Here is a 15,020-nt window from a genome sequence, read left to right on the forward strand (position 1 = left end):
AAGGGCTGGTTATCCAGGGGTCCTGGCAGGGTGCGCGGCTGGGAACAGGCCACCTCAGAGCGTGACACTAAACACAGAAGAGGCAGCGCGGCGGCAGGGCAGGGAGGGGCCAATGGGGGGGGCACATGGACAGTGCGGGGCAGAGATTCGGCCGGCCAAGGCGCCCCTGGGGCGGCAGCAGGAGCAGTAGATAGACAGCAGGATGAGCCGGCAGATAAAGGATTTAACGTCCCTGCCCTGGGCTGCATGGGAGCCGGGGCTCCCTAGAGGGGACAGGCCTGGACCCCATTCCCCACTCAGCTGAGCCAGCCAGTCCCTGCCCTGGGGGATCAGAGCCAGCCCCCCGCCATGGGGGATCAGAGCGGCACCCCATCGAGGGGACAGGTGCTGGCTTTCTCCCATCCTGGCTGGTGTTACTGGTTGGCATTTCAGCCCCGCACTGCCTCCACCTGCCAGACCAGCTGGGTTAAGGTGAGGGATGGAGCCATGAGTGCAGGCCCTGGGGACATCTGTAAACAGAGCCCCCCTAGCACCCCTTAACCACAGCAGCTGGGGAGAGCCCAGGGCCAGGCTAGTAGGGGGCTGCAGACAGGGGCGGATCTAGGCATTTTGCTGCCCCAAGCATGGCAGGCAGCCTGCATTCGCCATTCCCGACACGCTTGCGGGAGGTCCTCCGAAGCCGCGGGACCAGCGGACCCTCCGCAGGCAAGCCGCCGAAGGCAGCCTGCCTGCCGCCCTCATGGCGACCAGCAGAGCGCCCCCCGCGGCTTGCCGCTCCAAGCATGGGCTTGGCATGCTGGGGCCTGGAGCCGCCCCTGGTTGCAGGTCGGGAGTGAGGGGCACCGGCAGAGCTGGGGGGAGCCCAGGGCTGGGCTAGCAGGGGCTGCGGGTCGGGAGTGAGGGGCACCGGCAGGGCTGGGGGGGAGTCCAGGGCTGGGCTAGCAGGGGCTGCGGGTCGGGAGTGAGGAGCACCGGCAGGGCTGGGGGGGAGTCCAGGGCTGGGCTAGCAGGGGCTGCGGGTCGGGAGTGAGGGGCACCGGCAGAGCTGGGGGGAGCCCAGGGCTGGGCTAGCAGAGGCTGCGGGTCGGGAGTGAGGAGCACCGGCAGAGCTGGGGGGAGCCCAGGGCCGGGCTAGCAGGGGCTGCGGGTCGGGAGTGAGGGGCACCGGCAGAGCTGGGGGGAGCCCAGGGCTGGGCTAGCAGGGGCTGCGGGTCGGGAGTGAGGGGCACCGGCAGAGCTGGGGGGAGCCCAGGGCTGGGCTAGCAGGGGCTGCGGGTCGGGAGTGAGGGGCACCGGCAGAGCTGGGGGGAGCCCAGGGCTGGGCTAGCAGGGGCTGCGGGTCGGGAGTGAGGGGCACCGGCAGAGCTGGGGGGAGCCCAGGGCTGGGCTAGCAGGGGCTGCGGGTTGGGAGTGAGGGGCACCGGCAGGGCTGGGGGGCAGCCCAGGGCTGGGCTAGCAGGAGGCTGCGGGTCGGGAGTGAGGGGCACCGGCAGGGCTGGGGGGGAGCCCAGGGCTGGGCTAGCAGGGGGCTGCGGGTCGGGAGTGAGGGGCACCGGCAGGGCTGGGGGGGAGCCTAGGGCTGGGCTAGCAGGGGGCTGCGGGTCAGGAGTGAGGGGCACCGGCTGAGCTGAGGGGACCCCAGGGCCGGGATAGCAGGGGGCTGCGGGTCAGGAGTGAGAGGCACCGGCAGGGCTGAGGGGGGACCTCTGGCCTCAGCCAAACCCACCTTACAGTCCCAGCACCCCCATGTCTGCCTGCCCCAGCCCCCTCTCCCTCCTCCTCTGCCATCTCCTTCCCGCTCCTCTGTCCTCGATGTCCCTCCCCCCCCCCCCCAGCTGTCTGGGCTGCTCTGACATCTCTCGCCCCACAGCCCAGCAGGGAGCCCTGACAGCTCAGCCTGGCTCCTCCCTGGGGACCCTCTGCCAGCAGCAACACTGACAGGCTGACAGCCCTTGGTGGGGGGGCTCCCCAGCTGGGGACACACTCATGGTGAGGGAAGCAGGGGCAGGGCAGACTAGAGGGGGTCAGCCCAGCAGGGGGCGCTCTCAATGGGGGGGGGACCCCAGGACCATGGGACATCTCCACAGCCGGGGGCACTCTAACCGGGGGAAGCCCAGGGTCACAGGGCTGGGCTAGCAGGGGCTGCGGGTCAGGAGTAGGGGGCACCAGCAGAGTGGGGGAAGAGGAGCCCAGAGCTGGGCTGGCAGGGGGCTGCAGGTTGGGAGTGGGGGGCACCAGCAGAGTGGGGGAAGAGGAGCCCAGAGCTGGGCTGGCAGGGGGCTGCAGGTTGGGAGTGGGGGGCACCAGCAGAGTGGGGGAAGAGGAGCCCAGAGCTGGGCTGGCAGGGGGCTGCGAGTGAGGAGCGAGGGGCACATTGAGGGGGATGCCTGCTATGTGTGCTGGGGGGGGATCTCTGGCGCTGCCCCCGCCCGGGGGATGTCCAGAGAGCTGTTAACCCCCCTGCTGCTGGCTTTGGGCCCCTTCCCCCTCAGTGCACGGAGCTGCCCAGGGCTCAGCCCCACGTGCTGTAGGTGTGAACTCACAGCGACCCCCGGTGGGCGCTCGCTGCAATGGAGAGTCTCTAGCGATGGCGATTCTATCCCGACCCGCAGCTCCCTGGGCGCCCCTCCTCCCACTCTGCCAGTGCCCCTCACTCCCGACCCGCAGCCCCTGCTAGCCCAGCCTTGGGCTCCCCCCAGCCCTGCCGGTGCCCCTCACTCCCGACCCGCAGCCCCCTGCTAGCCCAGCTCTGGGCTTCCCCCAGCCCTGCCGGTGCCCCTCACTCCTGACCCGCAGCCCCTGCTAGCCCGGCCCTAGTCTCCCCGCAGCTCTGCCAGTGTCTCTCACTCCCGATTAGGCCAGTTTTTAGGCTGCAGCGTCTCCGTCCTATCATCCTCGCTGGGATCATAAATCACCAATGAGCGCGGCCTGAAGGACTCCAGCTGGGGCCGCTTAGCTGTGAAATTTGCTGTGCTCATTGGAGCAGGAGGGTCGTGGCCCCGCTGCAGCCAGCGCCATCATTCATGACACTTACCCGTGAGCTGGGGGCCGCTGGGCCAGCTCTGGGCGGGGAGACTGGTTGTGGGGGCACAGCAGGGAGCACCACAGGGGATGCTCTCTGCCCTGGCAGTCAGTGCTTGCCCCAGAGCAGAGCAATAGGGCACCGTACTGTAGGGAGCAGAGTGGGCGGCTCAGCAGGGGTGCTGGGCTATAGGGATCAGGGTGGGGGGCCCAACAGGGGGCACTGGGGGCTCTGTCAAAGGCATTCTCCCTGGCAGTCAAGGTTGGCACCGATGCCCCAGGGGGGCACTGGGGGCCTGTGCTGCAGTATGAGGGCTTCAGGGCAAGGCCTGGGCGATACATTGGAACATCTCTCCCCTCCTGCCCCATTGACATTACTGCATCCGACACTATCATTACTTCCCCCATGACATCATTGCACCAGATCATGAGGCAGTCTCTTGTGATGTCATTGGTACCATGATGACCCCATGTTGGTTTCCATGGCAGCAGGACCATCAGTGGTCATAGAAGATCAGGGTCGGAAGGGAGCTCAGGAGGTTCTAGTCCAAACCCCCTGCTCAAAAGCAGGACCAATCCCCAGACAGATTTTTGCCCCAGATCCCTAAATGGCCCCTCAATGACCGAACTCACAACCCTGGGGTTAGCAGGCCAGTGTTCAAACCACTGAGCTATGTCATGACCTGGCTGATGATGTCATAAGGGGCAGTGACATCATCGGAGATGTGGTGAGGTCACCAGGGAAAGCAGTTACATCACCAGCAATGGGATGATGTCACAAGTGGCCACAATGATCTCAATAAGGACGTGATGATGTCACAAGCAGGTGTGCTGATGTCATGTTACAGATGCTCCCACTGATAGTACCCGTTGCCAGGGTGATGGGCTTTGACCCCCACGTGACAGTTCAGTGTGGTGTAAGGGTGTAGGGGAGATTTAGGTAGCCATGGTGATAATAGGATGTCGGGGGGGGGCACTCAGTTGCCCTTATTCAATATGGCGCCCGTGGGGCCCAGATGGGGAGGACTTCATTTGCCCTCAGCTAAGATGGCGGCCGGGGCGGTGCTGGGGCTTTTCCCTTTCTGAAAATGGCGCTGGCCGCGGCTCTGACGAGTTTACCCTCAGTTAATATGGCGCCGCTGTTGCCCTTTGCCAAGATGGCGGCCCCCGCTGCGCCCTTGCTAAGATGGCGGCCGGCTCCTCTAGTCCCTTTGTCAAAATGGCGGCGCTGGGATCACCCCGGCCCCTTTCCAAGAGGGCGGCCCGCAGCCTCGTTCCAAGATGGCGGCCGTTGCCCTTGTCCAATATGGCCGCGGCTTCGCTTCCTCTCCTCTCCCAAGATGGCGTCGCGCAGACTGAGGGCGGAAGTGCGTGAAGCCGGCGCGCAGCGTGCGCTGCCCTGTCCCAAGATGGCGGAGGCGGCGTGGCGCCGGGTTGGGGACGGGGCGAGCAGCAGCAGCGGCAGCGGGGACGAGGGGCAGGGGCAGGCGGGGGTCCCGCGGCGGGTCTATCTGCCGGGCCGGGGGCCCCCGCCGGGGCCGGGCGAGGAGCTGGTGATGGACGAGGAGGCCTATGTGCTGTACCACCGGGCGGGCACCGGTCAGCGGGGGGCGGACATGGGGCTGCAGTGTGGGGCGGGCGGGAGGTTGGGGGGGCACAGACATGGGGCTGCAGTGTGGGGCGGGCGGGAGGTTGGGGGGGCACAGACATGGGGCTGCAGTGTGGGGCGGGGGGGTGGGGGGGCACAGACATGGGGCTGCAGTGTGGGGAGGGTGGGGGGCACAGACATGGGGCTGCAGTGTGGGGCGGGAGGATACGGGATGGGCACAGACATGGGGCTACAGTGTGGGGCGGGCGGGCGGGCGGGAGGGTGGGGGGGCACAGACATGGGGCTGCAGTGTGGGGCAGGTGGGAGGGTGGGGGGAACAGACATGGGGCTGCAGTGTGGGGCGGGCGGGAGGGTGGGGGGCACAGACATGGGGCTGCAGTGTGGGGCGGGAGGATACGGGATGGGCACAGACATGGGGCTGCAGTGTGGGGCGGGCGGGAGGGTGGGGGGGCACAGACATGGGGCTGCAGTGTGGGGCGGGCGGGAGAGTGGGGTTGGCACAGGCCATGGGGCTGCAGTGTGGGGCGGGAGGGTGGGGGGCACAGACATGGGGCTGCAGTGTGGGGCGGGCAGGAGGGTACAGGATGGGCACAGGCCATGGCCTCGGAGGGTATGGAGCGGTCGGGGGGCTCCTGAACAGGCAGGGGGGTGGCAGGCCAGGGGTACGGCCATGGGGCAGAGATGACCCTTTCTCCCTCTCACCCCCTTTCTCCCCACAGGTGCCCCCTGTCTGAGTTTCGACGTGGTGCCCGACCCGCTGGGCCAGGAGCTCGGCCGCTTCCCGCTCAGCCTGCGGCTCTGCGCCGGCACCCAGGCCGAGACCGCCCAGGCCAACAGGTCAGACCCGGGGGGCGGCCGTGGGGCAGAGACGCAGCTGCCCACCCTGCTTCTCCCCAGACGTGGCGACCCCTGTGTGCTCCCCAGCACACCTGCCCAGGGAGCCCCTCTTCTCAGCGCTGCCCCAGCTCGGGCACCACGGGGCACCCCAGGGGCGCTCGCTGCTAGCCCAGGTGCGTCCGGCTGCCCAGGCACTTGGGGCTGGGCGGGTGAGAGGCTGCCCGGGCACTTGGGGGTGCGTGGACGTAGCTTGGCCCCTGGGGGCACGGCCAGGCCCCGGCCCCAGTTCGCCCCACAGGGCACCCGCAGCTGGAGCCCGGGGCAGATCCCCCCCAGCCATAGCTGGCAACAGACAGCCCCGATCTCCGCCCTGCCCCAGGCTGGGAGGCGGCTCGACCCGCCCGCGAGTGAGGAGCGGAGCCCAGCAGGTGCTCGCCCCTTCTCCTGCTCCGGTGCCGGCACCCCCTGAGCACAGAGCCCTGGGCGGTTACCCACATCGCCCCTGGTATCCCCCAGAACCCCCTGCCTGACTCAGAGGGGGGCTGGGGGGCTGGCTCCCTGGGGCCCTTCGCCTCAGTGCTGAGCCAGAGACAGGGCTCAGGCCGACGCCCCCTAGAGGGGACATACCCCGCGCCCCATTCCTGGGGCCGGATGGGAGAGGCCCCGGGCCCCATTCCGCGGGGCGCAGGCGCTGCTGGGGCCCCTGGCTGGGGGCAGGGCTCAGGGGGTCCCTCTCTCTGCCAGGCTGCTGGTGATGAAAATGCACAATCTGCACCGCACGGGGGCGGGGGCCGCGGGCGCCGAGAGCAGCGACAGTGAGGAGGAGGAGGAGGAGGAGGAGAAGAAGCCCCAGCTGGAGCTTGCCATGATCCCCCACTACGGGGGCATCAACCGTGTCCGGGTACGGCTCCTCCCCCACTGCTGAGCCCCCCAGCGCCAAACCCTCCCCGAGCAGAGTCCCCTGCCGAACCCCCCCAGCACAGTGCTCCACACCGAGCCCCCTCGCTTCAAATCCCCCCCAAGCAGAATCCCCTGCTGAGCCCCCCCAGCACAGTGCCCCCCACTGAGCACCCCAGAGCAGCATCCCCCGCGGAGCCCTTCCCCTCCCAGTGCAGCCTCACCTGCTCCCAGCAGCACAGGCCCCCTAGCGCTGCCCCCCAGGTGCCCCCACGCCCACGCCGGGTTAACCCTTTCTTCCCGGCAGGTCACCCAGCTGAGCGAGACGCAGGTGGCTGCCGTCTGGTCGGAGAAAGGGCAGGTGGAGATCTACGACTTGCGGCGTCCCCTGGTGGCCATCTCGGACCCTCAGGCCATGGCCACTTTCCTGCGGGAGGAGCAGGCCAAAATCAAACCCCTCTTCTCCTTTGCCGGACACATGACCGAGGGCTTTGCCATGGACTGGTCCCCCATGGTGCCCGGTGAGCCAAGGGGCGCTGGGCGGCAGGGGGCTGCGGGTTGGGAGTGAGGGCAGGAGCTGCGCCAGGGTTTCTGATGCCCTAGGCGGACGGCCATTTCGCCGCCCCCCGCGGCTCCGGTGGACCTACCGCAGTCATGCCGGCGGACGGTCCACTGGTTTAAAGGCTCCGGTGGACCTGCCGTAGGCATGACTGTGGTAGGTCCGCAGGAGCCTTTAGACCAGCGCAGCGTCCGCCGAAATGACTGCGGCAGCTCCACCGGAGCCTTTCCAGTAGCGGACCGTCCGCCGGCATGACTGCAGTAGGTCCACCGGACCCGCGTGCCGCCCCCGCTGGAAAAATAGCACCCCCCAAAAATTCTGGCGCCCTAGGCCACTGCCTAGGTCGCCTAAATCGTAGCGCCGGCCCTGAGTGAGGGGCACTGGTGGGGCTGCGGGTCGGGAGTGAGAGACACTGGTGGGGCTGCGGGTCGGGAGTGAGGGGCACTGGCAGAGCTGGGAGTGACGGGGCTGCGGGTCGGTAAGTGAGGGGTGCTGGGGGGGCTGCGGGTCGGTAAGTGAGGGGTGCTGGGGGGGCTGCGGGTCGGTAAGTGAGGGGCACTGGCGGGGCTGGGGGGGCTGCAGGTCGGCAGTGAGGGGCACTGGCAGAGCTGGGGGTGACGGGACTGCGGGTCGGGAGTGAGGGGCGCTGGGGGGGCTGCGGGTCAGGAGTGAGAGACACTGGCAGGGCTGCGGGTCGGCAGTGAGGGGCACTGGGGGGGCTGCGAGTCGGCAGTGAGGGGCACTGGCGGGGCTGCGGGTCGGGAGTGAAGGACACTGCCAGAGCTGGGAGCGACGGGGCTGCGGGTCGGGGATGAGGGGCACTGGCACAGCTGGGAGTGACGGGGCTGCAGGTCGGGAGTGAGGGGCACTGGGGGGGGCTGCGGGTCGGGAGTGAGACACACTGGCAGAGCTGGAGGTGATGGGGGCTGCGGGTCGGGAGTGAGGGGCACTGGCGGGGCTGAGGGGGCTGCTGGGTCGGGAGTGAGAGACACTGGCGGGGCTGCGGGTCGGGAGTGAGGGGCACTGGCAGAGCTGGGGGTGACGGGGCTGCGGGTCGGGGATGAGGGGCGCTGGCGGGGCTGGGGGTGACGGGGCTGCAGGTCGGGGATGAGGGGCGCTGGCGGGGCTGGGAGTGATGGGGGCTGCGGGTCGGGAGTGAGGGGCACTGGCAGAGCTGGGAGTGACGGGGCTGCGGGTCGGGAGTGAGGGGCACTGGCGGAGCTGGGGGTGACGGGGCTGCGGGTCGGGAGTGAGGGGCACTGGCGGAGCTGGGGGTGACGGGGCTGCGGGTTGGGAGTGAGGGGCACTGGCGGAGCTGGGGGTGACGGGGCTGCGGGTCGGGGATGAGGGGCGCTGGCGGGGCTGGGGGTGACGGGGATGAGGGGCGCTGGCGGGGCTGGGGGTGACGGGGCTGCGGGTCGGGGATGAGGGGCGCTGGCGGGGCTGGGAGTGATGAGGGCTGTGGGTCGGGAGTGAGGGGCACTGGCGGAGCTGGGGGTGACGGGGCTGCGGGTTGGGAGTGAGGGGCACTGGCGGAGCTGGGGGTGATGGGGCTGCGGGTCGGGGATGAGGGGCGCTGGCGGGGCTGGGGGTGACGGGGATGAGGGGCGCTGGCGGGGCTGGGGGTGACGGGGCTGCGGGTCGGGGATGAGGGGCGCTGGCGGGGCTGGGGGTGACGGGGCTGCGGGTCGGGGATGAGGGGTGCTGGCAGGGCTGGGGGTGATGGGGCTGCGGGTCGGGGATTAGGGGCGCTGGAGGGGCTGCGGGGTCGGGAGTGAGAGAGACTGGCGGGGCTGCGGGTCGGGAGTGAGGGGCACTGGCGGGGCTGGGGGTGACGGGGCTGCAGGTCAGGGATGAGGGGCGCTGGCGGGGCTGGGAGTGATGGGGGGCTGCGGGTCGGGAGTGAGGGGCACTGGCAGAGCTGGGAGTGACGGGGCTGCGGGTCGGGAGTGAGGGGCACTGGCGGAGCTGGGGGTGACGGGGCTGCGGGTCGGGAGTGAGGGGCACTGGCGGAGCTGGGGGTGACGGGGCTGCGGGTTGGGAGTGAGGGGCACTGGCGGAGCTGGGGGTGACGGGGCTGCGGGTCGGGGATGAGGGGCGCTGGCGGGGCTGGGGGTGACGGGGATGAGGGGCGCTGGCGGGGCTGGGGGTGACGGGGCTGCGGGTCGGGGATGAGGGGCGCTGGCGGGGCTGGGAGTGATGAGGGCTGTGGGTCGGGACTGACGGACACTGGCAGAGCTGGGAGTGACGGGTCTGCGGGTGGGAGTGAGGGGCACTGGTGGAGCTGGGAGTGAGGGGGTTGTGGGTCGGGGATGAGGGGTGCTGGTGGGGCTGGGAGTGATGAGGGCTGTGGGTCGGGACTGACGGACACTGGCAGAGCTGGGAGTGACGGGTCTGCGGGTGGGAGTGAGGGGCACTGGTGGAGCTGGGAGTGAGGGGGTTGTGGGTCGGGGATGAGGGGTGCTGGCGGAGCTGGGGGTGATCGGGGCTGCGGGTCGGGAGCGAGGGGCACTGGCGGGGCTGGGAGTGATGGGGCTGCGGGTCGGGAGTGACGGGCGCTGGCTGGGGGAGCTCCCTGTGACCCCAGTTCTGCCCCCACCCCAAGGCCGTCTCGTGACTGGTGATTCAAAGAAGAACATTCACCTGTGGAGCCCCAAGGCGGACGGGACGTGGCAGGTGGACCAGCGCCCCTTCACCGCCCACACCGCCTCCGTGGAGGACCTGCAGTGGTCGCCAACAGAAGCTACAGTGAGAAGCAGCCCTGCCCGGAGAAACAGGACACCGGGGTGGATGGGCCCGTGGGGCTGATCCGGAGGGGCAGGGCAGGATACCGGGGTGGATGGGAGAAGGCAGGATACCAGGGTAGATGGGCCCAGGGGTTGTTCCGGAGAGGCAGGGCAGGATACCGGGGTAGATGGGCCCGTGGGGCTGATCTGGAGGAGCAGGGCAGGATACCGGGGTGGATGGGCCCGTGGGGCTGATCCGGAGGGGCAGGGCAGGATACCGGGGTGGATGGGCCCGTGGGGCTGATCCGGAGGGGCAGGGCAGGATACCAGGGTGGATGGGCCCCGGCCCGCAGCCACGCTGCCTTGACCCCCTCTTGCCCAGGTGTTTGCCTCGTGCTCAGCGGACGGGTCCATCCGGGTGTGGGACGTGCGGGCGGCGCCGGGCCGGGCCTGCATGCTGACGGCCAGCCAGGCCCACGCCAGCGACGTCAATGTCATCAGCTGGAACCGCCACGAGCCCTTTCTCCTCAGCGGGGGGGACGACGGGGCCCTGCGCATCTGGGACCTGCGCCTCTTCCAGGTCAGTGACCTCACCCCCACCCCGGCTCCCCCCAGCTCTGCTGGTGCCCCTCACGCGTGACCTGCAGTCCCTGCTAGCCCAGCCCTGGGCTCCCCCCAGCTCTGCCGGTGCCCCTCACTCCTGACCCACAGCCCCTGCTAGCCCAGCTCTGGGCTCCCCCCAGCTCTGCCGGTGCCCCTCACTCCTGATCTGCAGCCCCTGCTAGCCCAGCCCTGGGCTCCCTGCAGCTCTGCTGGTGCCCCTCACTCCCAACCCACAGTCCCCTGCTAGCCCAGCCCTGGACTCCCCCCCAGTCCTGCTGGTGCCCCTCACTCCCAACTCGCAGCCCCCCCTCACCGCTGCTCTTCCCCCCCCACAGACAGGCATGAGTGTGGCGACCTTCAAGCAGCACACGGCGCCCGTCACCTCGGTGGAGTGGCACCCCACGGACGGGGGGGTGTTCGCAGCTGCTGGTGCGGACGACCAGGTGACCCAGTGGGACCTGGCAGTGGAGCGGGACCAGGAGGGAGAGGGGGAGAGTGAGGATGACCCGGCCCTGGCCTCCATTCCCCCCCAGCTGCTCTTCGTGCACCAGGGGGAGACCGACATCAAGGAGCTGCACTGGCACCCGCAGTGCCCGGGGGTCCTGATCACCACCGCCCTGTCCGGCTTCACCGTCTTCCGCACCATCAGCGTCTGATGGGGCAGAGCCTGGTGGGGGGGAAGAGTCTGGCTGGGGGGGGGAGCCTCCCCCTTGTAGATGGACCATTCCAGCTGTCTGCTGCTTCCATTGCACAGAATGGGGAGAAAGTGGGGGGGGAGGAGAGTTGGTTTGCTCCACGTAGTAGTTGCTGTCATTGCACAGCCAAGAAGGGGATCCCAAGATGAGGAGCCTCAACACAAACTTTCCCCCTCCTCAGTCCATGCAGGTGGACAGTTCCAGTTAGTAGCTGGTACCATTGCATGAAATGGGGTGGGGAGATATGGTGTTATCCACTCCTTCCTTACAGATGGACTATTCCAACTGTTACCATTGGTCAGAATTTGAGGGTTGGTGTCCGGACCTGGACCCTTTCATTCTGCATGGGGGGGGGAGATGCCTTCAGAAAATGCGCTGTTCTGCAACTTGTTTTGGGGAGCTACCATCTAATGTGGATGGGGGGGCTGATTTCAAGCTAATTTTCCCCTCAATTGTACATGGTTTGGTCTGAATTTGGTTGCTACTACTTGGGATGGGGGGGTCACCACCCCCATTCTATTGTGAGAGGTGGATTGCTCCGGAGGCTACTAATTCTGCATGGGTGGGGGGGGAAGAGTTGGTTCACTTCAAATATATTTTGGGTGCTGCCACCATGCACTGATGGTGGGTGGAGAGCTAGCTCCCAGGGGGTGCACAGATCCCTGGGGTTGGGGGGGATGGGAGACAGGCCCCCAAATACAGAGAGGGGGCAGGGAAAAACTTGCATTCATTGTCCCAGGGAGGGGGGGGCTCAGCCCGGCCCCTCCCACTTTAACCCCAGATTGGGGGAGGGGTCCACTATCTCTCCCCCACCCCCTGCATGGATGCCTCTGGGCAGGGAGGGGGCCCTGCCTGCAAAGGGGGTGCAGGAGCAGGTTAGTACATACTATCTTATTTTCTGGCAAGTTCAGTTTTAATTAAAAAAAGTTCATAACCTACTGGAGTTCGGTCAATCGGGGGGGGGGGGGGAGCCCACCTCCCAGCTTGGACTGTGCCATCCTGACCCACAGCCCCTCCTTCTTGGTGCCTTCTCTCCCCCCCTCCCCCCCAGTGCCCCTCACTCCTGACATACAGCCCTGGGCTCCCCCACGCCGGCAGACACTCCCAGCAGCGCCCCGGGGGAGGGGTGCTCCGTGCCTGGTTGGGAGCGGATTGTGCCCCCCAGTTCCCGGCTGTCCCCGCGGGTGTCACTGGAGCCCGCTCCATTGCAGGGAGGTGAATGCGAGGGCGCCGCCCGCGCCTGGTGAGCAGAGCAGCAGGGTCTTCTTGACGCTGGTGCCCAGGCGGGTGGCAGCCACCAGGGCGTGGAGCGGGAGAGGGGCCTCCGGGGGGCAGCACAGCGCGATATAGTGGGCATGGAACCGCAGGGGGTCACCTGCAGGGGAGAGGCAGATGGGGGAGGGGTCAGGCCAGCTTCCCCCTGCCCCATCCCCTCCAATCCTCCCCTCTACTCCCTTCCCCGAGCATCCCCCAACCCAGCCCCTCCCTCACATCTGGGGCCTGCAGTGCCCCTGCTCCCCTCCCCAGGGCTGATCAGCATCCCTAGGCTCCCCCCACCTACCTGGGTATACAAGGAAGTCTCCCCCAAACTTGCTTCCTCCGGACAGGTAGTAGCCCCTGCCCCACAGCTCGCGGAAGACGCGGTACCGGGCCTCGTGGGCTGGGCGGCCAGCGTGAGGCCAGTCCGGGGAAGGGGAGGTCCAGTCCACCTGCTCAACCCGCCCTGGGCGCCACCGCGCTGTAGGCAGCTGGACCATCATGGAGTCGCGGGGCAGGACGAAGGGCAAATCCAGGAGTCCCGAATCCTCCACCGTGTCTGGAAATGGAGAGAGCAACAGGCTAGGGGAAGCTGGGGCCAGAATGCGGCTGCCTCTGGGGTGTGCGCAGGGGCTGGGTATATGGGGACCCCTCACCCAGTTCAAGGACATGGCCCCTCTGGGGTGGGGTGCGGGGACTGGGTATATGGGGACTCCTCACCCCGTGCAGGTACGTGGCCCCTCTGGGGTGGGGCGCAGGGGGCTGGGTATCCGGGGGCCTGGTGCTTATCCACAAACAAATCCTGCCTAACTGAGCCCTACCACCAGGGACAGTGCCCCCTACTAAGCCCCCCGTTTCTCTGCAGCCCTGGGTTTCCCTAGCAGGTCTCCTCTCTGAGCCCCAACCCCACCTGGCATCTCCCCGCGCTGCTCTCTGCGGCGGGCTCGGCCCTGGGCAATGTGCTCGGCCAGCCGGGCCAGCAGGGCCCCCCTCTCTGCCCCAGCCAGGCGCTGCTGCTCTTGGTAGCTCTCCTCCAGCTCCCGCTGGTAGGCCTCCACCTCGGATTCCTGGGTTTGGGGAGAGGGGGTTAGCTCCAGTATGGGGCGCATGGCACAGTCATCCCCCCACAGGACACCTGCCCCAAACATGCTCTGCCCCTCTGCTGGAGTTGGTGCCCCTAGAGGGAAAGGCCCTGTGCCCCATTCCCTGCCCTCCCTCCCCTCCACTCCCGAGCCAGCCAGTGACTGCCCTGGGGCTGGATGGGAACAGCCCCGAGCCCCATTCCCACCCCCCTCCGGGCCAGCCAGTCCCTGCCCTGGGGCCGGATGGGAGCTGGCACCCCCTAGAGGGAAAGGCCCTGTGCCCCATTCCCTGCCCTTCCCACCCCGCCCCACCCGAGCCAGCCAGTGACTGCCCTGGGGCTGGATGGGAACAGCCCCGAGCCCCATTCCCACCCCCCTCCGGGCCAGCCAGTCCCTGCCCTGGGGCGGGATGGGAGCTGGCACCCCCTAGAGGGGAAAGGCCCTGTGCCCCATTCTGTGACCCACTGCTCAGCCAGTCCCTGCCCTGACCTGGATCGGCACCCCCTGGAGGAGCAAGGCCCAGGGTCCCTCACCTGGGTCAGTTCCTCCCCCTCCGCCGGGGGCTGGGTCTCGGTGCCCCTCACCAAGACGGCTGCGCCCAGCTCAGCAAGCAGCCGGGCCTCCTCGGGGAGCAGCTGCAGGGGGAGGCCCAGGCGCGCGTTCTGCCGTGGCTTGCGGGCCAGTGCCCCCACCAGGGTCCCCACCAGCCGGAACCGCTCACGGATCTCCCGGGCGTCCTCCGCGCTCCACACCAGAGCCGCCCCCTCCAGCACGTGGATCCGTATCATGGCGCTGCGGCAGCTGCAGGGAGGGGAGCAGTGAGAATGGGGGATGTGGCCCCTTTGGGGCAGGGCGCAGGGGCTGGTTATACGGGGACCCCTCGCCCAGGGCTGAGATGCAGCTACTTCTGGGGCAGGACACCACAATCCCAGCATGCCCTGGGGCAGGGGGCGCCACAATCCCAGCATGCCCTGGGACTAGGCCCCACCGCCATAGCCAGGTCCCCCACCAGGCCCCCAGCCCAGGCCGGGGGCAGTCCCAGCATTCCCCAGGGTGAGGGGGGCACAATCCCTGCATTCCCTGGGGCTAGGGATGGGGGGGGGGGTGCACTGCAATCCCATCATGCTTTGGGGCAAGGGTGCCGCTATCCCAGCATGCCCTGCGGCTAGAGTGGCCAAGCGGTGCTGATGCCCCAGAGGATGCTGGGAAAGCCCCTTTTCAGGGAGTTTGGTTCTGGCTACAAGAGGGGAATCCCTTTAAAGGGCCACACCCACCCACACCAAACCACGCCCACTGCCCCAGGCATTCTGGGAGTCCCATTCTTAAAAACTTCCATTGACGCCCCCTCCCCCCACACAAAGGATTCTGGGAAACAGTTTCTTAAAGGGCCACACACTAAAAATAGAAAATCTCTCCCCTTTCCCCGCAAGGTGTTCTGGGTAACCCATTCTTAAAGGGCCACCCCCCCACAACTTAACCCCCAAAGGAATTCTGGGAAACAATTTCTTAAAGGGCCACATGCACCTATACAAAACTTGCTTCTTTCCTCCAGGACATTTTGGGTAATCTCTTCTCCAAGGGCTACCCCCACCCCGCAATCCCCAGCTCACTCACCTTCACCCCTGGTCTTCCCTGCACCCAGCTCTGGGGGGTGTTTGCAAAGCCAAGCTGGCTGGTCCCTCTGCTCCTGCAGGGCGAGGGGGCGGGGTTATCGCAGCTGAGCGAAGGCCCCAT

The 15,020-nt window shown here is 68.0% G+C and overlaps 2 protein-coding genes across 4 annotated transcripts; one reads left to right on the forward strand and one right to left on the reverse strand.

Annotated features, from left to right (window-relative positions):
- Positions 1-4,346: 4,346 nt before the first annotated feature.
- GRWD1 (glutamate rich WD repeat containing 1) lies at positions 4,347-11,402 on the forward strand. The gene is made up of 7 exons (XM_050927491.1): positions 4,347-4,620; positions 5,350-5,467; positions 6,212-6,368; positions 6,672-6,885; positions 9,529-9,671; positions 10,032-10,229; positions 10,588-11,402. Exons 1-7 carry the CDS (start codon positions 4,362-4,364, stop codon positions 10,906-10,908), a joined length of 1,410 nt encoding a protein of 469 aa, XP_050783448.1. The 5' UTR covers positions 4,347-4,361; the 3' UTR covers positions 10,909-11,402.
- A 619-nt stretch (positions 11,403-12,021) lies between these two features.
- On the reverse strand, positions 12,022-14,993 carry TSEN34 (tRNA splicing endonuclease subunit 34). Of its 3 annotated transcripts, none has more exons than XM_050927549.1 (5): positions 14,901-14,993; positions 13,820-14,087; positions 13,115-13,271; positions 12,509-12,763; positions 12,022-12,322 (listed from the first exon to the last, which is right to left on the reverse strand). In XM_050927549.1, exons 2-5 carry the CDS (start codon positions 14,072-14,074, stop codon positions 12,135-12,137), a joined length of 855 nt encoding a protein of 284 aa, XP_050783506.1. In that variant the 5' UTR covers positions 14,075-14,087; positions 14,901-14,993; the 3' UTR covers positions 12,022-12,134. The 3 variants fall into 3 exon arrangements, with proteins under 3 accessions (XP_050783506.1, XP_050783507.1, XP_050783505.1); XM_050927550.1 differs by having other exon boundaries at positions 13,820-14,126; positions 14,901-14,929; XM_050927548.1 differs by lacking the exon at positions 14,901-14,993 and having other exon boundaries at positions 13,820-14,269.
- Between the last annotated feature and the right edge of the window lie 27 nt (positions 14,994-15,020).

The sequence above is a fragment of the Gopherus flavomarginatus genome, chromosome 18, assembly GCF_025201925.1.
Source record: "Gopherus flavomarginatus isolate rGopFla2 chromosome 18, rGopFla2.mat.asm, whole genome shotgun sequence".
NCBI lineage: Eukaryota > Metazoa > Chordata > Testudines > Testudinidae > Gopherus > Gopherus flavomarginatus.